Source organism: Rana temporaria, chromosome 3, assembly GCF_905171775.1.
Source record: "Rana temporaria chromosome 3, aRanTem1.1, whole genome shotgun sequence".
Lineage (NCBI taxonomy): Eukaryota > Metazoa > Chordata > Amphibia > Anura > Ranidae > Rana > Rana temporaria.
Window position 1 is genome coordinate 196,877,666 of NC_053491.1, and position 20,420 is coordinate 196,898,085.

The 20,420-nt window shown below is 49.2% G+C and overlaps 1 protein-coding gene across 2 annotated transcripts in view; it reads left to right on the top strand.

Moving 5' to 3' along the window:
- The first annotated feature begins 5,391 nt into the window (after positions 1 to 5,391).
- Positions 5,392 to 20,420, top strand: part of LEMD3 (LEM domain containing 3) — a 61,302-nt gene continuing 46,273 nt past the window's right edge. The window contains exon 1 of one of the 2 annotated variants that reach the window (XM_040344087.1): positions 5,392 to 6,472. In XM_040344087.1, coding sequence (XP_040200021.1) covers positions 5,440 to 6,472 — 1,033 coding nt within the window. In that variant the 5' untranslated portion in view covers positions 5,392 to 5,439. The remainder of the gene's footprint in view (positions 6,473 to 20,420) is intronic. The other variant, XM_040344086.1, reaches the window with a different exon arrangement.

A 20,420-nucleotide genomic window follows, 5' to 3' on the forward strand; every position in this document is an offset into this window, starting at 1 on the left:
AATAGCTTGGCTTCTAATTCAGGATTTCCCATTGAAATGTATGGGTGACAAGTTTGGTGCCATATTTTAAGATTTCCATCACTAGGCTCCAGCCATATTGAACTTTAACTAATAGAAGGATGCCCAATGAGTATAAAACAAGTGGAATTTGGGTGAGTCAAGATGGTTTTCATATAGGAATAGCTTGGCTTCTTATTCAGAATTTGCCATTGAAATGCATGGCTGTCAAGGTGCCATATTTTAGGATTTATATCACTTGGCTCGGGCCAAATTGAACTTTCCTATATAGTAGGATGCCGAATGAGTATAAAACAAGTGGAATTTGGGTAAGCCAAAGTGGTTTTCATATAGGGATAGCTTGGCTTCTTATTCAGAATTTCCCTTTGAAATGCATGGGAGCAGGGCCGTTTGAAGGAATTTGGGGGCCCCAAGCAAAATGGACATGGAGGCCCCCCAAACCCCAACCGTCTGGAAAGGAAAAGCGTGATGATGTCACCAGGGCTCCACCCGCCATCACGTTTTTCCTTTCCAGACGGTGGATTGACGATAGGGAGTAGAGAGAAGTTAACGGAGATGCCACAACTCCTTACATGACCACATATGTGATTGCTGTTTCGCTGATATACCAACATCGCTCTTGAAAGGGCAATAATTCTTATATTAAATTTATTTGAGTTAACATACTGCCCCATGAGAATATTTTTTACCTTCCATGTCCGCGAGTAACACTTCAATTACATGCCAAAGGACCCCCCCCCTCAGGAATCGGATTAATGATTTACTGAGCTTCATGTACCCCTCAGGGCTTTAAGCATCATGTAAGGGGTTAAATGAGGAATCCTGCTAGGTATTTGGCATGTCGAATGCCCTGAGGGATGAATTATATAGCATAGCAGGATTAATCATTTAACCCCTTACATGCTGAAATATAATGCATTCCTCAGGGCTTTCAGCATGTAAGGGGTTAAATGATTAATCCTGTTATGCTATATAATTCATCCCTCAGGGCATTCGACATGCCAAATACCTAGCAGGATTCCTCATTTAACCCCTTAAATGATGCTTAAAGCCCTGAGAGGTACATGAAGCTCAATAAATCATTAATCTGATTCCTGAGGGGGGGGGGGACTTTTGGCATGTAACTGTCTCTGTGCTGTGGCATGGGATGGCATGGTGGTGCCATGACTCTCCTCTCCCTAACTGCTGCTGACCTGTTGTCCATTGATCGAGTTCCACTTCTCGCCGGTCACAGATGAAGACTCTGCGTAGTTCCAGATCCGGTCAGGGAGGAAGGGTGGAGAGAAGATGCTGGTGGCTTACAGAAGCGTGGGCGCCGGGGGGGGGGGTCCTTCGCCCATGCGCCGCCCGCGTTCAAGGATTGGCCAGCCCCGCCAGCACATGACCACATTCGACCAATCGAGGGGCGCAACATGGCCAGGGCCAGTGACACAGTAAATCAAATTAATAACGGTGACACACAAACGGTGCGGGAATTCGCCCCCCCAATATTGCGCCCGGGGTGACGGTGCCCCCCCTTCGCTACACCACAGGACACGGGACAGAGCTTCACTTAAGGGAATGTACCCGAGACACGTGGTCACCCTAGCTCCTGCTTGGGGGCCCCTGGCCAGCTCGGGGCCCCAAGCAGTTGCTTGTATTGCCTCTCTTGTTCCGACGGGCCTGCATGGGAGACAGGGTGACAAGTTTAGTGCCATATTTTAGGATTTATATCACTTGGCTCTGGCCATATTGAACTTTAACTAATAGAAGGATACCCAATGAGTATAAAACAAGTGGAATTTGGGTGAGCCAAAGTGGTTTTCATATAGGAATTAGAGATGTATAGAACGATTCGCCGGCGAATAGTTTGCGGCGATTTTCGCTTGTTCGCGTTCGCCGTCGCCGGCGAACATATGCGATGTTCGACCCGCCTCCTATTAATTAACATTGAGCAAAACTTTGACCCTCTACCTCACAGTCGGTAGACACATTCCAGCCAATCAGCAGCATACCCTCCCTCCCTGACCCTCCCACCTCTAGGGCAGCATCCATTTTAGATTCATTCTGAACCTGCATTCTTAGTGAGAGGAGGGATAGTGTTGCTGCTGCTGATTTTATAGGGAAAGATATAGCTAGGCCAGTGTACTCCAGTCCTGAAAGACTCATCTGATCTCTGCTGTGTAATATAAAGGGGTCCAGTGGTGCAGGGTGCTATGTAATATAAAGGGGTCCAGTGGTGCTGGGTGCTATGTAGAGGGGCCCAGAGCTGTGGGGTGCTGTGTAATGTAAGGGGCCCAGTGGTGCAAGCTGCTGTGTAATATAAAGGGGTCCAGTGGTGCTGGGTGCTATGTAGAGGGGCCCAGAGCTGTGGGGTGCAGTGTAATGTAAGGGGCCCAGTGGTGCAAGCTGCTGTGTAATATAAAGGGGCCCAGTGGTGCAAGCTGCTGTGTAATATAAAGGGGTCCAGTGGTGCTGGGTGCTATGTAGAGGGGCCCAGACCTGGGGGGTGCTGTGTAATGTAAGGGGTCCAGTGGTGCAAGCTGCTGTGTAATATAAAGGGGCCCAGTGGTGCAAGCTGCTGTGTAATATAAAGGGGCCCAGTGGTGCAAGCTGCTGTGTAATATAAAGGGGTCCATTGGTGCTGGGTGCTATGTAGAGTGGCCCAGAGCTGTGGGGTTCTGTGTAATGTAAGGGGCCCAGTGGTGCAAGCTGCTGTGTAATATAAAGGGGCCCAGTGGTGCAAGCTGCTGTGTAATATAAAGGGGCCCAGTGGTGCAAGCTGCTGTGTAATATAAAGGGGCCCAGTGGTGCAAGCTGCTGTGTAATATAAAGGGATCCAGTGGTGCTGGGTGCTATGTAGAGGGGCCAAGAGCTGTGGGGTGCTGTTTAATGTAAGGGGCCCAGTGGTGCAAGCTGTTGTGTAATATAAAGGGGACCAGTGGTGCAAGCTGCTGTGTAATATAAAGGGGTCCAGTGGTGCTGGGTGCTATGTAGAGGGGCCTAGAGTTGTGGGGTGCTGTGTAATGTAAGGGGCCCAGAGGTGCAAGGTGCTGTGTAGTGTAAAGGGGTCCAGTGATGCAGGGTGCTGTGTAATGTAAAGGGGCCCAGAAGTGCAGGGTGCTGTGTAATATAAAGGGGTCCAGTGGTGCAGTGCTGTGTAATGTAAAGGGGTCCAGAGGTGCAGTGCTGTGTAATGTAAAGGGGTCCAGAGGTGCAGGGTACTGTTCAATGTAAAGGGGTCCAGAGGTGCAAGGGGCTGTGTAATGTAAGGGGCCCAGTGGTGCAGGGGGCTGTGTAATGTAAAGGGGTCCAGAGGTGCAGGGTGCTGTGTAATGTAAGGGGTCCAGTGGTGCAGGGGGCTGTGTAATGTAAAGGGGTCCAGAGGTGCAGGGTGCTGTGTAATGTAAAGGGGTCCAGTGATGCAGGGTGCTATGTAAAGGGGTCCAGAGCTGCGGGGTGCTGTGTAATGTAAGGGCGCCAGTGGTTCAGGGGGCTGTGTAGTGTAAAGGGGTCCAGAGATGCAGGGTGCTGTGTAATGTAAAGGGGCCCAGAGGTGCAGGGTGCTGTGTAATATAAAGGGGTCCAGTGGTGCAGGGTGCTGTGTAATAAAAAGGGACCCAGAGGTGCAGGGTGCTGTGTAATGTAAAGGGGTCCAGTGGTGCAGGGTGCTGTGTAATAAAAAGGGGCCCAGAGGTGCAGGGTGCTGTGTAATGTAAGGGGCCCATTGGTGCAGGGGGCTGTGTAGTGTAAAGGGGTCCAGAGATGCAGGGTGCTGTGTAATGTAAAGGGGCCCAGAGGTGCAGGGTGCTGTGTAATATAAAGGGGTCCAGTGGTGCAGGGTGCTGTGTAATTAAAAGGGACCCAGAGGTGCAGGGTGCTGTGTAATGTAAAGGGGTCCAGAGGTTCAAGGTGCTGTATAATATAAAGGGGTCCAGAGGTGCAGGGGGCTGTGTAATGTAAAGGGGCAACGCAGAGAGAGGAGTCTAAAGAAGAGGAGTCAGAGGAGGAAGGTGGCTTTGAGGAGGTGGAAGACCAACCACAGCAGGCGTCCCAGGGGGCTTGTTGTCACCTTTCAGGGACCCTTGGTGTAGTACGTGGCTGGGTGGAGGAAGAGACATTCAATGACGTCAGTGAGGACAAGGAACGGGACATGGCTAGCTTGGTATCCAACCTTGTGTAAATGGGGAGTTTGCGGTTGTGCAAATGGACTGTTTGCGGTTGTTGGCGGTGCGTTAAACAGGGAGTTTGGTCTGTCAGAGTTTGGTCTGTCACTGTGAACCCTAACCCTGTCTGTAACCCTAACCCTGTCTGTAACCCTAACCCTGTCTGTAACCCTAACTCTAACCCTTACACTACCTGATCGATACAATATCATACATGATGTTTTAAAGCATGTTATTCCAAACAATTTAGGAATGTTAGGTGATTTATACCCTTTAAGGATTAAAAACGGACTCTGCGACAACTACGTAATTTTCCATGGGAGTTTTGCCATGGATCCCCCTCCTGCATGCCACAGTGCAGGTGTTAGTCCCTTTGAAACAACTTTTCCATCACTATTGTGGCCAGAAAGAGTCCCTGTGGGTTTTAAAATTCGCCTGCCCATTGAAGTCTATGGCGGTTCGCCCATTTGCGAAAGTTCGCGTTCGCCAAAGCAAAATTTTAGGTTCGCGACATCACTAATAGGAATATCTTGGTTCCTTATTCAGAGTTTGCCATTGAATTGTATGGCTGTCAAGGCGCCATGTTTTATGATTTCCATCACTTGGCTCAGGCCAAATTGAACTTTCCTATATAGTAGGATGCCCAATGAGTATACAAGTGGAATTTGGGAGAGCCAAGAAGGTTTTCATATATTTATTCAGAATTACCCCTTTAAATACATAGCATTTAGGGAGAAGGAATTGTTATTAAAGTTCACAATTTTATTATAAACATTGCAGGTGATTTTTTAGTAAATAATCACTTTTGTGAATAAAGATCCAACCTGAATAAGAAGCTGGCCGAATAAGGAGCTAACTTCAGCTTCATCAAATGAGGGGGAAAGAGGGACAGAGCTCGGAATCAGGGACAGTCCCTCGAAATCAGGGACAGTTGGGAGCTATGTAAAAGCAAGTGCTAGGAGAGCGAGGTGTGTCATCTTTAGGCGTGTAGAGAAATCACAGAACAATTGTCCTCTGTGGGGAGGGAGCTACACACGCATTGTTATGGTATGTGAGGAGTTATCAGCTAGGCGCTGCTCAGTCTGTGGAACGCGATGAGGAGCAGCCAGACTGGCGCACTCGCCTGTCCACACGCCACCGCTAGGAGCGCTCCACGCACCAGACGGGCTCCTTGGGTGAGCGGCGGGGTCTAGTTCATAGTCTAGTTCGCTGACGTCAGTTCCGGGGCACAGTAGGCGCGTGCAGAGGGGTGGGGGGGGCCCGGGAGCCCAGGCGAATGGTCAAAATGGCGGCTGCTCAGTTAACGGATGAAGAGCTCGTCTCTGAGTTAAGGCGTTCGGGGATGACGCCGGGGCCGGTCACGGATAGTACCAGGCCGGTCTACTTGAAGAAACTGAAGAAGTTGCGTGAGGAACAGAGGAGCCGAACGGGGAAGACGCGGGTGACTAACAACAACCTGGCGGCGGCTGTGGGGGGACGCTGGGATAGCGGAGGAGCCCGCCCGCTCGCCGGGGAGGTGACGCACAGGAGAAGCAGCAGACATTCCTCTCACACAGAGGCCGGGAAGTCTCCGGTGCTGCTCGGCTTCAGCTCAGACGAGTCGGACGCGGATATCGGCGGCACCCCCCAGGCGTCGGGGGGAAGGAGCCCGGCCCAGCGGGACTGTGTGGAGCCGCTAGACGGGCGGAAGGCGCCTATGTGGTGGGAGTCGAGCAGGCCGCAATGCCGCCACCCCTTAGAGGAGGAGGAGACGAGGAAGAGCCGGGCGGTGAACGGCAGCCGCCTCTCCTGCCGGGACTATTCAGACTCCGATGAGGAGGAGGCGGCGGCGTCTAAGGACGAGGCGCTGAGCCGCCGGTGTAGGCGAAGTATGACCAGACAGGCCCGGGGTAACGGCATGGAGCCTCCAGACACAGCGGCCTGGGACAGGGAGGAGAGACAAGTGTCTGCCAGACATCGGGCCGCCACCGCCAGGAAGTCTCCAGACAAGAGCAACAATCACCTGAGCTACAGCCACGACGGCGGCTCCTCATCCCGCCTCTACACAGCCAGCAACAGCATTCCCAGCCGGCTTCCCTACTCCAACCACGCCGGGCCCAACCACACCTACTACAGCAAGAAGAAGCCTCTGCCTGAGCCCGAGGAGGAGCTGCTACAACAGTTCAGGAGTGCCGAGGTCTCCCCCACCGGAGGCTTCAGTGCCCATTACCTGTCCATGTTTCTGCTCACTGCGGCCTGCCTCTTCTTCTTCTTCCTGGGACTCACCTACCTGAGGATGCAAGGCACAGGCCCTACTGAGGAGGAGAGTAGTAAGTATACACCGCATCTACCCCAATGTTCCCAGCCAGCTAATCTACCCCAATGTTCCCAGCCAGCTAATCTACCCCCAATGTTCCCAGCCAGCTAATCTACCCCCAATGTTCCCAGCCAGCTAATCTACCCCCAATGTTCCCAGCCAGCTAATCTACCCCCAGTGTTCCCAGCCAGCTAATCTACCCCCAGTGTTCCCAGCCAGCTAATCTACCCCCAGTGTTCCCAGCCAGCTAATCTACCCCCAGTGTTCCCAGCCAGCTAATCTACCCCCAGTGTTCCCAGCCAGCTAATCTACCCCCAGTGTTCCCAGCCAGCTAATCTACCCCCAGTGTTCCCAGCCAGCTAATCTACCCCCAGTGTTCCCAGCCAGCTAATCTACCCCCAGTGTTCCCAGCCAGCTAATCTACCCCCAGTGTTCCCAGCCAGCTAATCTACCCCCAGTGTTCCCAGCCAGCTAATCTACCCCCAGTGTTCCCAGCCAGCTAATCTACCCCCAGTGTTCCCAGCCAGCTAATCTACCCCCAGTGTTCCCAGCCAGCTAATCTACCCCCAGTGTTCCCAGCCAGCTAATCTACCCCCAGTGTTCCCAGCCAGCTAATCTACCCCCAGTGTTCCCAGCCAGCTAATCTACCCCCAGTGTTCCCAGCCAGCTAATCTACCCCCAGTGTTCCCAGCCAGCTAATCTACCCCCAGTGTTCCCAGCCAGCTAATCTACCCCCAGTGTTCCCAGCCAGCTAATCTACCCCCAGTGTTCCCAGCCAGCTAATCTACCCCCAGTGTGCCCAGCCAGCTAATCTACCCCCAGTGTTCCCAGCCAGCTAATCTACCCCCAGTGTTCCCAGCCAGCTAATCTACCCCCAGTGTTCCCAGCCAGCTAATCTACCCCCAGTGTTCCCAGCCAGCTAATCTACCCCCAGTGTTCCCAGCCAGCTAATCTACCCCCAGTGTGCCCAGCCAGCTAATCTACCCCCAGTGTGCCCAGCCAGCTAATCTACCCCCAGTGTGCCCAGCCAGCTAATCTACCCCCAGTGTGCCCATGAGTCTCCCGTTTGCACTAAAAAAAAAAAAATGCACACGTTCACCAGCATACCGTTGCAGTCCAAAACATATTGCACAAAGATCGCATCACAGTAGAATAAGTGCAATGTTTTTGAGCCATGCAGGACCCCCTTTTAATGTAATGAGGGGGTCCTGCATGGCTCTGAAACATTGCATTTATTCTGCTGTGATGTGATCTTTCTACAATAAGTTTTGGACTGCAATTCAAGATCCATGGTGTGCTGGCATACATGCGTATTTATCTGTGATGTGTCCAGTTAATCCAGGAATGTGTTGCGATGGGAATATAGACAAGTCCCATCTACACTAAACGGCATGGATGGAGGAGAGTTTTTTGTATACTGCCGAACAGTGATTTATGTCTCATAGGACGCAGTTTGATGATTTTCCACACGGTTCAGCTGACTTTTAAGGCACCGTTCACTTGGCTGTAAACATTTTATCAGGCCTGGTTCACACTAGTGAGATTGCATGTGATTCGCAATGCAAATCACATGCGATGTTCATGCAATTTTGCGCCATACAGATAGTATGGCTGATATCACACCGCATTCGGACCGAACACGCACAGGACCCTTTTTATTTGGTCAACACCAGAATTGGATCGCATTGGGTGTTCAAACCTATGCGTTCCGATTCATGTCCAACCTGTCAATTCGCAGTGCGACATGTGAGCTGAAATGGGGGTGTTGTTAATGTTGTATGATACTCCCCAGCAGTTCCCATATGGCAGTGTGAACTACCATGCGAGTCGGGTGCGGTGTGGGAACCCGCATCGCACTAGGCTAGCCTTATACAAGTGTTCTAGCTCAAATTCCTGATTAAAGCGGACCTTCAGTAATTTTTTAAGTTTCCATCTATTAAATCTTCTGCCCTTTTTTAGCTTTGGATCCTAAAAGGTTTTTTTTTTTTTTCCTGCCAGTAAATACCTTCTACAGCCCACTTCCTGTTTTGTAATAAGCCTCAGTTTCGAGAGTTTGCTGGGAGGGGGGGGGGGGTGAGTCATAAGAGGGCCAATGAGAGCTGGATTTGTGTTTCAGCCAGACTCGGTGTAGTGAGATTTCTGCAGAATGTTTGGCAAGTACAGAATTGCAGTACAGTAAAACCTTGGATTGAGAGTACAGGTGAAACTCGAAAAATTTGAATATCGTGCAAAAGTTCATTTATTTCACTAATGCAACTTAAAAGGTGAAACTAATATACGAGAGACTCATTACATGCAAAGCAAGATTGTTCAAGCCGTGATTTGTCATAATTGTGATTATTTTGACTTAGAGCTCATGAAAACCCCAAATCTACAATCTCAGAAAATTTAAAATATTACATGCAATCAATAAAACAAGGATTGTACATAGAATAATATCGGACCTCTGAAAAATATAAGCATGCATAAGTAAGTACTCAGTACTTGGTTTGGGCCCCTTTTGCAGCAATTACTGCCTCAATGCGGCGTGGCATGGAAGCGATCAGCCTGTGGCACTGCTGAGGTGTTATGGAAGACCAGGATGCTTTAATAGCGGCCTTCAGCTCTTCTGCATTGTTCGGTCTCATGTCTCTCATCTTTCTCTTGGAAATGCCCCATAGATTCTCTATGGGGTTCAGGTCAGGCGAGTTTGCTGGCTAATCAAGCACCGTAATCCCACGGTCATTGAACCAGATTTTGGTGCTTTTGGCAGTGTTGGCGGTGCCAAGTCCTGCTGGAAAATGAAGTTGGCATCCCCATAGAGCTCGTCTGCAGAAACGAGCATGAAGTGCTCCCAAATCCGGTAGACGGCTGCGTTGACCCTGGACTTAATGAAGCACAGTGGACCAACACCAGCAGATGACATGGCTCCCCAAATCAACAGACTGTGGAAACTTCACACTTCAAGCATCTTGCAGTGTGTGCCTCTCCAATCTTCCTCCATACTCTGGGTCCTTGGTTTTCAAATGAGATGCAAAATTTGCTCTCCGCAGAAAAGAGGAGTTTGGACCACTGAGCAACAGACCAGGTCTGTTTTTCTTTAGCCCAGGAAAGACGCTTCTGATATTGTTTGTTCAGGAGTGGCTTGACAAGAGGAATACGAATTTTGAAGCCCATGTCCAGGATCCATCTGTGTGTGGTGGCTCTTGATGCACTGACTCCAGCCTCAGTCCACTCCTTGTGCAAGTCCCCAACCGTTTTTTGAATGGCCTTTTCCTGACAATCCTCTTCATGCTGCGGTCATCCCTGCTGCTTGTGCACCTTTTTTCTTCCACATAACTTTCCATTAATGTGCTTTGATACAGCAGTTTGGGAACATCCAACTTCTTTTGCAATCACCTTTTTTGAGGCTTTCCCTTGTTATGGAGGGTGTCAGTGATGGGTTTTCTGCGCAACTGTCAGGTCAGCAGTCTTTCCCATGATTGTGATTTCTACTGAACCAGACTGAGACCATTTAAAGGCTCAGGAACCCTTTTGTAGGTGTTATGGCTTAATTAGCTGGTTAGAGTGGGACACTTTGAGCCTAGAATATTGCACCTTTTCACAATCCAAATTTTCTGAGCATGTGGATTTTATGAGCTGTAAGCCATAATCACAATTATGACAAATCGCGGCTTGAACTATCTTGCTTTGCATGTAATGAGTCTATCTCGTATATTAGTTTCACCTTTTAAGCTGCATTAGTGAAATGAACTTTTGCACGATATTCAAATTTTTAGAGTTTCACCTGTAACTTGGCTTAAGAGCGTTTTGCAAGACAAGCAAAACATTTTAATAAACTTTCACATATACAAGTAGTGTCATGTCACAACTGAGTATAAAAAAGGGGCGCTTTTAAGTGTGACAATATGATTACATTTAATGTAGATACAACATTTTAGCAACTTGCATGGTTGGTGCTTAAAGCGGGTGTCCACCCAAATTTTTTTTTTTTAACATTACATTCAGCCGAGTTGTCATAATGACAATCGCCTGTTTTTTTAATTTTATCCCCGTACATACCGTATTTTCAGTGCCACTTCCGAGTATGTCTTCTGCGGGACTGGGCGTTCCTAATTGATTGACAGGCTTCCGACCGTCGCATACAGCGCGTCACGAGTTGCCGAAACAAGCCGGACTGCGAGTCGGCTCTATACGGCGCCTGCGCACCGACGTTCGGCTTCTTTCGGCAACTCGTGACACGCTGTATGCCACGGTCGGAAGCCTGTCAATCAATTAGGCGCGCCCAGTCCCGCAGAAGACATACCCGGAAGCGGCGGTGAAAATACGGTATGTACGTGGATAACATTTAAAAAACAGGCTATTGTCATTATGACAACTTGGCTGAATAATGTTTTTTGGGTGAACCCCCGCTTTAAAACTGGCACATCTATGTATACAGGCATCTGGGGTAAAGCGGCTGTACATACTGACCAAATGTCAGGTTTGGTCCATGGGTACCCAGCCTTAGCCTAGGTGGCCATGCACACATGCTTTTTGGCTGTATTGGAAGAGGATTTACAGACTGAATGCTCCTCTGATACATCTAAACACTAGGTGTGGTTGAACATGAATGAATTTCAATTGTAAGAATAAATATTCTCGCCTGTGCAGTGTTTAATATTCTGCTTTAGGCACGTTTTTGTTTTAAGCAGCTTTTCTCCTGCTGGGAGCTCTAGTGTTCAGAGGCGAAAAGCCTGTGTGCATGAGGCCTAAAAATGCTTGTAAATTACTGTCATGCGAATGAATCCTAAATTGACTTGTCACGGCAACTCATTGTTTCAATTTTACCTGATAAAGTGGCTTAAATTTGAACTGAGTATGCTCACCATAAGGCCTGGTTCACACTAGTGCGTTGCTTTTTTGAGCTGCGTTGTCGTTGCAAATTTCTCTAGAGGGTGTTCTGCAGATCAGCTGCGGTTTAGCTGCAGATCAGGTGCGAATTTGGAGACCTGGGAGAAGTTCCGGGTGAGAGGAGAGTGGGGGAGAATTGTATTGAGCTGAATGAGAGAAATTCCTGCAGAGAACTGAACACATGTGCGAATTAGATTCGTACCCATAGAAGATAATGGGACTGAATTTGCACCTGAGCCGCACCGCAAGACATAAAAACCGCATGCGGTTTGGAGGCAATACGCAGTGCGGATGCATCGCACATATGTGAACCAGCCTCATTGAAAACAATGTATTTTGAAATGTCCTGCGAATTAGATGCGGTTTAAACCGCACTCAATTCGCATAGGTGTGAACCTGGCCTCAAAGGGTAGGTTCACCTTTACAGAAATCTGTAAAACGAACTTGCACTGGACCCGCTGTACCTGTGGTCGGGGATCACCCGATAGGAGACATCGGGTCACTGATCCGGGGCCTTGAAATGGCCGCGGCTTAATCTCCTAAACATACCTCGTGAAGGTATGTATAGGAGGCATTCTAATTGATCAGCCCTGTCACATGGATGAAGCCGACCAATCTGAGCCCATCCCATCTTGTCAGCGGGGGAAGAGAGCGCCCTGGATTTCAATATCCCCAGACCGGTGAAGTGGTGACCCAATGTCTCCTAGCGGGTGATCACTGGCCTAAGGTACAGTGAGACCGGGGGAAGGGATCCCGTGTAAGTTCACCTTTACAGAAAATCTGTAAAGTGTGGCTAAATCCAAACCCAATAATGTAATATTGCAGCCTACCAATTCCTAAATGTCGCTACATTGGTATTTACTTTTTTTTCCCTCCTTTTTTTTTTTTTTTTTCATTTAGCGATCTGGCTAGTAACGCACTTACTGTCTTTACCACTTGCCAACCAGCCACCACAGTTATATTGCGGCAGGATGGCTATATTTCGCAAATGGCCGTACCGGTACAGCGCTTTGTGTAATAGATACAGGAGGTGCACAGCACCAGGGCCACAATGCCTGCCAGCCACCTGCGATCGCTCCACAGAGAGCACAGGGATCTGTCGTTGTAAACAAAGCTTACAGTGTGATTGTCCCTAGTGACTAGGAACAGCGACCTCACCCTTAAAAAATAAAAATAAAAAATTCATACACCTTGAAAGTTTCCACATTTTGTCATGTTACAACCAAAAACATAAATTTATTTTATTGGGATTTTATGTGATAGACCAACACAGAGTGGCACATAATTGTGAAGTAGAAGAAAAATTATAGCTTTTAACATGGTTTACAAATATGTGAAAAGTGTGATGTGCATTTGTCTTCAGCTCCCCTGAGTCAATACTTTGTATAACCACCTTTCACTATTACAGCTGCAAGTCTCTTTGGGGATGTCTCTACCAGCTTTTGCACATCTAGAGTGAAATTTTGTGGCTATTCTTCTTTGCAAAATAGCTCAAGCTCTGTCAGATTGGATGGAGAGCGTCTGTGAACAGAAATTTTCAAGTCTTGCCACAGATTCTCAATTGGATTTAGGTCTGGACTTTAACTGGGCCATTCTAACAAATGAATATGCTTGGCTCTTAAACCAGTCCATTGTAGCTCTGGCTGTATGTTTATAGTCTTTGTCCTGCTAGAAGGTGAACCTTGGCCCAAGTCTCAGGTTTTTTTAGACTACTAACAGGCTTTCTTCTAAGATTGCCCTGTATTTGGCTCCATCTATCTCCCCATCAACGCTGACCAGCTTCCTTGTCCCTGCTGAGGAAAAGCATCCCCACATGATGCTGCACCACGATGTTTCGCGGTGGGGGTGATGTGTTTAGGGTGAAGTGCAGTGTCCACCGTCTTCGACATGTTTGCTGTCCCCCCCCCCCCCCCCCCCCTCTATTTTCAGATGATGGATTGAACAGTGCTCCATGAGAAGTTCAATGCTTGGAATATTTTTTTTTTATAACCTAACCCTGCTTTAAACGTCTCCAACTTTATCCCTGACCTGTCTAGTGTGTGCCTTCGACTTCATGATGCGGCTTGTTCAATAAAGTTCTCTGATAAATCTCCTGAGGTCTTCACAGAACTGTATTTATACTGTTAAAATTACACATTCTATTTACTAATTGGATGACTTCTAAAGGTAATTGTTTCCAGTAGATTTTAGTTGGGAGTATCAGAGTAAAGGGATCTGAATACAAATGGATGCCACACTTTTCACATAATTTTGTAAAAAAACATTTATCGTTTTCCTTCCCCTTCACAATTATGTGCCACTTTGTGTTCTATCACAAAAAAAAATACATTTTGTTTTTGGCTGTAACATGGCAAAATGTGGAAAAATTCAAGGGGTATGAATACTTTAAGATATTATGTGCATGTCGGAAACAAGTGCATAACTGCGAACGACTCCACATTTTTGCACACAAACTGTGCGGTGCAATTTAAAAAAAAGTCTCGAATTCTTTCCCCTCGTTTCTCACAGGTCAAATGAATGGGCTGCTGTACTCGTGACGTACACACAAGTGTGAACCTAGACTAATGCTGTCTCTAGCAACATGCACACCTTTTTGGACAGCAGCATTGTCGAAACTATTACATTTAAATATAATTAACCACTTTCCGGCCAGGCCTATTTTGGCCAAACCCCTAAAGTTGTTGCAACTTTTTTTACTTCGCACAGTATTTATGCAGCAATTTTTCAATTTCCATAGGCAACGCTTTTATTTTTTACAGGTTGCCTGTTTAGAGTTAGAGCCATAGTTCTAACCCAACCTCCTCCAACGTTCATGGCGATACCTCGTGGGGTTTGAGCATTGTTTACATGTGCTGTCGTAACTAGAGGTCGACCGATATGGGTTTTTCTCTGGCCGATGCCGATGCCGATATTTAGAAATCGGGGCAGCCGATGGCCGATATATGAGGCCGATTTTTGCGGCCGATATTTTGGGCCGATTTTTGGATTGGGATGCATTGTGGAGGAGGATGGATGGTGCTGGGCGTGGGTGGGAGATGCGTTGTGGAGGGGGAAAGATGGTGCTGGCTGTGCGTGGGGGATGCATTGTGGAGGGGGATGGATGGATGGTGCTGGGTGTGGGTGGGGGATGTGTTGTGGAGGGGGATAGATGGATGGTGCTGGCGGTGGATGTGTTGTGAAGGGGGATGGATGGATGCAGCTGGCCGTGGGTGGGGGATGCATTGTGAAGGGGGATGGATGGATGCAGCTGGCCGTGGGTGGGGGATGTATTGTGAAGGGGGATGGATGGATGCAGCTGGCCGTGGGTGGGGGATGCATTGTGAAGGGGGATGGATGGATGGATGGATGGAGCTGGCCGTGGGTGGGGGATGTATTGTGAAGGGGGATGGATGGAGCTGGCCGTGGGTGGGGGATGTATTGTGAAGGGGGATGGATGGATGCAGCTGGCCGTGGGTGGGGGATGTATTGTGAAGGGGGATGGATGAAGCTGGCCGTGGGTGGGGGATGCATTGTGAAGGGGGATGGATGGATGCAGCTGGCCGTGGGTGGGGGATGTATTGTGAAGGGGGATGGATGGATGGAGCTGGCCGTGGGTGGGGGATGCATTGTGAAGGGGGATGGATGGATGGAGCTGGCCGTGGGTGGGGGATGCATTGTGAAGGGGGATGGATGGATGGAGCTGGCCGTGGGTGGGAGATGCTTTGTAGAGGGGGGTGGATGGATGGAGCTGGCCGTGGGTGGGGATGGATATATATAAAATGAGTGTGTATACAGGAGAGGGGTGTGCTCTAACATGTACACACTGTTCCCTCCAGCACTGTCCATTGGATGACACCTGTGAGCTCCCACGTGAGTTGGAGTACTATGTACAATCACTAGAGAGCCGAGGCACCTATCAGAGATGATAGGAATACTGTACATTACCCCAGTCTCCAGCAGCACGAGAAATGAATCCTTCAGCCACGCTGCTGGTAGCCTGCGCGCCGGCCCCGCCCCCCCTTACCTCGGCGGGCTGTAGCAGAAAGCAAACTTGTCACAAGCCTGAGCAGCTGCAGTAGTTGCTTGTCTGCGCGAAGAGATCACAAAAGCTTCCTGCATGCTGGGACGGTGGCGGGATTACTGAACATGGGCTCTAGGCTACGGCTGGAGCCGTAGCCTAGAGCCCATGTTCAGTAATCCCGCCAACGTCCCAGCATGCAGGAAGCTTTTGTGATCTCTTTGCGCAGACAACTTGTACTGCAGCTGCTCAGGCTTGTGACAAGTTTGCTTTCTGCTACAGCCCGCCGAGGTAAGGGGGGCGGGGCCGGCGCGCAGGCTACCAGCAGCGTGGCTGAAGGATTCATTTCTCGTGCTGCTGTAGGTGGAGCGGGGTTTTAGCGCGGCAGCCGAAAATCGGCCGATTTTTTTACAATAATCGGCCGATGCCGATTTCTTAAAAACGGCCAAATATCGGCCGATATATCGGCCGACCGATATATCGGTCGACCTCTAGTCGTAACGTACATATGCGTTCGCTTCTGTGTGTTTGTTCGTCATTCTCCCCTTGTGGATGTGAAAGTAGTCACCTTTTCCTGCTGGCACCTGAGATGGATTGCACATTTCCAGCTCTATGGAAATTATAGCACACACAGCGGATCATGTGACCAGAAATAACAGCACTGCTCGCTCTACACTAGTAGCAGTAAGTGCATCAGTGGAGTATAAGGAATGTGCACAAGTCAAAAGAAGCTGCCTGAAAACAGTAAGGCTTTATCAATTAGGGGTGCAACGGATCAAAAAACTCATGGATCGGATCGATCCTCGGATCAGTGTCGTGGATTGGATCATTTTTCGGATCAGCAAAAAAAATTGTAGCCACACTGTGCCCCCATTGCAGCCTCACTCTCGCCTCTACCTGACGCTCCTCTCTTCCTCCACCTTCTCGCCCCGATGCTCATCTCCCCTGACCCTCCTTAGCCCATGGGCATGTCTCCCCCCAGGTGGTGGACAACAGTCAGGTCACACTTGGCTCCTATAATGGGGTGGAGGGGGGATACACTGAGTGTGGGTGTTTATACCTCTATATCCCCTCCCCCATCTCTACATTCCCTCCATATGTCTGTCACACTCCATGCAGCCCCGGACATCAGCTGCTCCTCACCCCCCATGCTGGTGTCATGTGCCCTCCGCTCCCCTCTCCTTCCTGAGGGATAAAAAAAATCCCCCCTGGAAGGTAAATTCTTCCATACCGACGCGACCCCGCACACATGGAGCCTCACCTGCCGCCATACACCGCCCCCGGCTCCTCTCACAGCGGGACAGCCGCTCACTTGCAGCGTCCATCACTCAGCAGTTATCCATGCCGGGGGCGTGGCCGGACGCGCCAGAAGGCGATTGGCTGCGGCGCACATTCTGTCTATAACAAGCGCAGGGTTAGGAGGAGGCGGGGCTGTGCGAGCAGAGCGGAGACTATTTCAATGTCAGCTGTTACAGCGTGTTTTACCGCTCTGCTCGCCCCCCCTCTACCTGCACCACGGATTACGTGTGTGCCGATCCGAAGTCATTGATCCGTGATCCGCACGGATCAATGACGATCCGTTGCACCTCTAACATCAATAGAAACACAGCCCCGTAGCCTGGGATGGGAAGATGTCACCACTGCCTTTTCCAAGCTAACAGATTAACTGGAGACTGCACTGTTATCAGGCATCTTAGGACGGTAGTCCTTGTCCTTTTACTGACCTTAAAAGTGGAGTTCCAGGCTTTTTATGTTTATTAAGTCAGCAGTTACAAAAAGTGTAGCTGCTGGCGTTTGATAAACAGATACTTTTTACCTGTTCCACGCCCGGAGCATCGCCCCTTTCCCCCTCCTCTCCGCCGGCGCCTCCATTGACACTCTGGGCACCCGGCCATGACGGCTTGCAGCTTCACGGCCAGGCACGCACTGCGAATGCGTGAGTCGAGCCTAGGTGGAAGTGGGACAGTAGTCCTCCCCCAAAAAAAATCATTTATATGCTAAATGTGGCATGTAAGGGGGAGAGGAGTGCTTAAAGTGGAAATTCCACTTTTGGGTGGAACTCTGCTTTAAACAAGCATCTAGGCGGTAAAATATTAAAGTAGTACAGCCAAAGCTTGTTTGATCACATGGGTGCAGTTTGTTCTGCACTGAGTCACCAGAGAACTTGGTGATAAGCGGTGTTTGATCACTCCGTTCTCGGTGTCGGAGCCAACAGGGGACAGATGCAGCATCCGCACCGAAAAAAGGCCCAACACTTGTTTACATTTTTTTAAATAAGGTAGCAATGGCAGTTTTCATATATCTATACTTGCAGGTTTTTAGAAAAAAAGATGGTAAATTTTCTTGTTGCAGTTTCTTGGTTTAAAACCACTGATGGTTTTGCTATCATTGCAATAGTTGCCAATGTCTTGTACCTCCTTGATGCAGTCTCTATAATATGCACCAAAGAATAATGAGCTTTTGCTGTAAATGGCCACCCCAAGTTGGCAGGCCTGGGAGCATGGATATCTCGGCTAGTTCAATTCTCATACATTGGAAACGGCTGAAAAACAATGTTCAATTTTGCTTCAAATGTAGAGCACATCTAGGGTTTAAAGTGCATGAATTTGCATGTAATGCCCCCGGGGCATGGGCACAGTTCTTTCCCTAAGAACGCTAACTCAAAACGAGCAGCACAAAGTACATTTTCCAATACAAATTTGTGAAAGGGGGGGGGGGAGAAATCAAGTTTGTGTGTTTTTTGGAAGATTTTATTGTGCTGCATGTTAATAGGGCTGTGTTTTGAATCATGAAGCTTGAAACAAATTAGAAAATAGGACAAGCAAAGTTTGGCTTTTTCAGAATCTGCAAGAATGCATTGTTGGTTTGGGTGGGGAAATATGTGTTGTACGCTTGATTCCACACAGCACTATATTCCTGTTGTATTTTGTCATAATATGCATCAAAACTACCTAAGCACGTATAAAACATATGCAGCCTAAACAGTATAGGTTCAGTCCCCAGTCCAATTTTTTTTACTAAATCTACCTCCCTGTTCAGTTTACGCTTTTTCTAAACCTACACCTTTTGATAAATCGGACCCTAAAATAGAAGGTTAGTGTAATATTCATTGTTCTGCCTGCTGCCTTAAAAGTCCTATTTCAGCACTTGGGAACTAAAAAAAATCCTAAAAGAGCGTGTTTTACTTATATGGAGCATGAATGCATTATAGTAACGGGTTTGATCTAGATCTTGGACTTGGTGCCCCTTTCACACTGAGGCGGTTTGCAGGCGCTATTGCGCTAAAAAAGCGCCTGCAAACTGACCCTAAACAGCGGCTGCTGTTTCTCCAGCGTAAAAGCCTGAGGGCTTTCACACTGGAGCGGTGCGCTAGCAGGACCGCTCCAAAAGTCCTGCTAGCAGCATCTTTAGAGCGGTGTGTTTACGCATTGCGAGCGGTATTAACCCTTTTTCGATCACTAGAGGGGGTTAAAACCACACCGCTAGCGGCCGAATACCACCGCAATTCTGACGGTATATTGGCGCTATACCGCCATCACACCTCCGGCCCCAGTGTGAAAGGGGCCTTGCACACAAGCCACCACTAGGTGATCTGGGGCAGGGGGGCGCCCCACCCCTAAGCACCCTGCCCCATGTTGATGAGGACAGGGCCTCTTCCCAACAACCCTGGCCGTTGGTTGTTGGGGTCGGGGGGCTTATCGTAATCTGGGAGCCCCCTAGGTAAATGAGTATGGGGTACATAGTACCCCTACCCATTCACCTGGAGGAAAAGTGTAAAAAGAAACACACAGGTTTTTAAAATATTTTATTCAGCTCCCGGGGGCCTTCTTCCGACTTCTCCGTGGGTCTTCTTCTGACTTCAGGGGTCTTCTTCCGTCTTCTCTGCTCTCCGCGCTCCCGGTTCTTCTCCGGTGCCTTCTGCCGGGCTGTGCCGCCGCTATCTTCTTTGTAGCTCTCTTTCTAGCGGCGGCCAGCACGGTCTTCTTCCCTCCCTCTTTTCTTCCGGTGTTGACTCGACGCTCCCTCCCGCTGTAATGCAGAGTGCGCAGGGATTTTATATAGGCCTCTTATGACGTCACAGTCCCAGAATGCTCTGGGTGGTGACGTCACCACCCGGAGCATGCTGGGACTGTGACGTCATAAGAGGCCTATATAAATCTGTGCGAGTCGCGCACCCGGCATTACAGCGGGAGTGAGCGTCGAGACAACACTGGAAGAAAAGAAGAGGAGGGAAGAAGACCGGGCTGGCCGCCGTTAGTAAAAGAGCTACAAAGAAGATAGCGGCAGGAAAACAGCCCGGCAGAAGGCACCGGAGAGCGCGGAGAGTAGAAGAGAGCAGAGAAGATGGAAGAAGACCCCCGAAGTCAGAAGACCCCCGGAGCTGACTAATAAAATATTTTAAAAACCTGTGTAGTCTGTTTATGTTTTTGACACTTTTCCTCCAGGTGAATGGGTACGATGTACCCCATAGTCATTCACCTAGGGTGGGGGGCTGGTGTCTGGGGCCCCCCTTTTTAAAGGGGGCTCCCAGATTCTGATAAGCCCCCCACCCGCAGACCCCGACAACCAACGGCCAGGGTGCCCCCCTGCCCCAAAGCACCTACCTCTCCATGTTGAGGGTATGCGGCCTGGCACGGTTAAGGAGGGGGCGCTCTCTTGTCCCCACCCCTTTTCATGACCTGCCGGCCTGCTGCTCGGATACGGGTCTGGTATGGATTTTGGGGGGACCCCCACGCCGTTTTTTCGGCGTAGGGGGTTCCCCTTTAAATCTGCACCAGACTCGTGGGCCTGGTATGCTCTTGGAGGGGAACCCATGCCGTTTTTTTGTTAACATTTTGCGTGGAGTTCCCCCTCAAGATCAGCAGAGTACAAGTCGCATGCCAAAGTCAGAGCGTGCAAGACTGTGTTCCGACTTTGATCCGACTTCAATAATATTCAATGGGCTGAAGTAGGATCAAAGTCGGACCAAAGTAGTACAGGGAGCATTTGCAAAGTCGCTCCGATATGTCGGACCAGTTAAGACGGCTCCCATAGGGAAACATTGATTTTCACATGTAATGCGACATAAGCTCCCAATGTCGGAGCGTTTGTC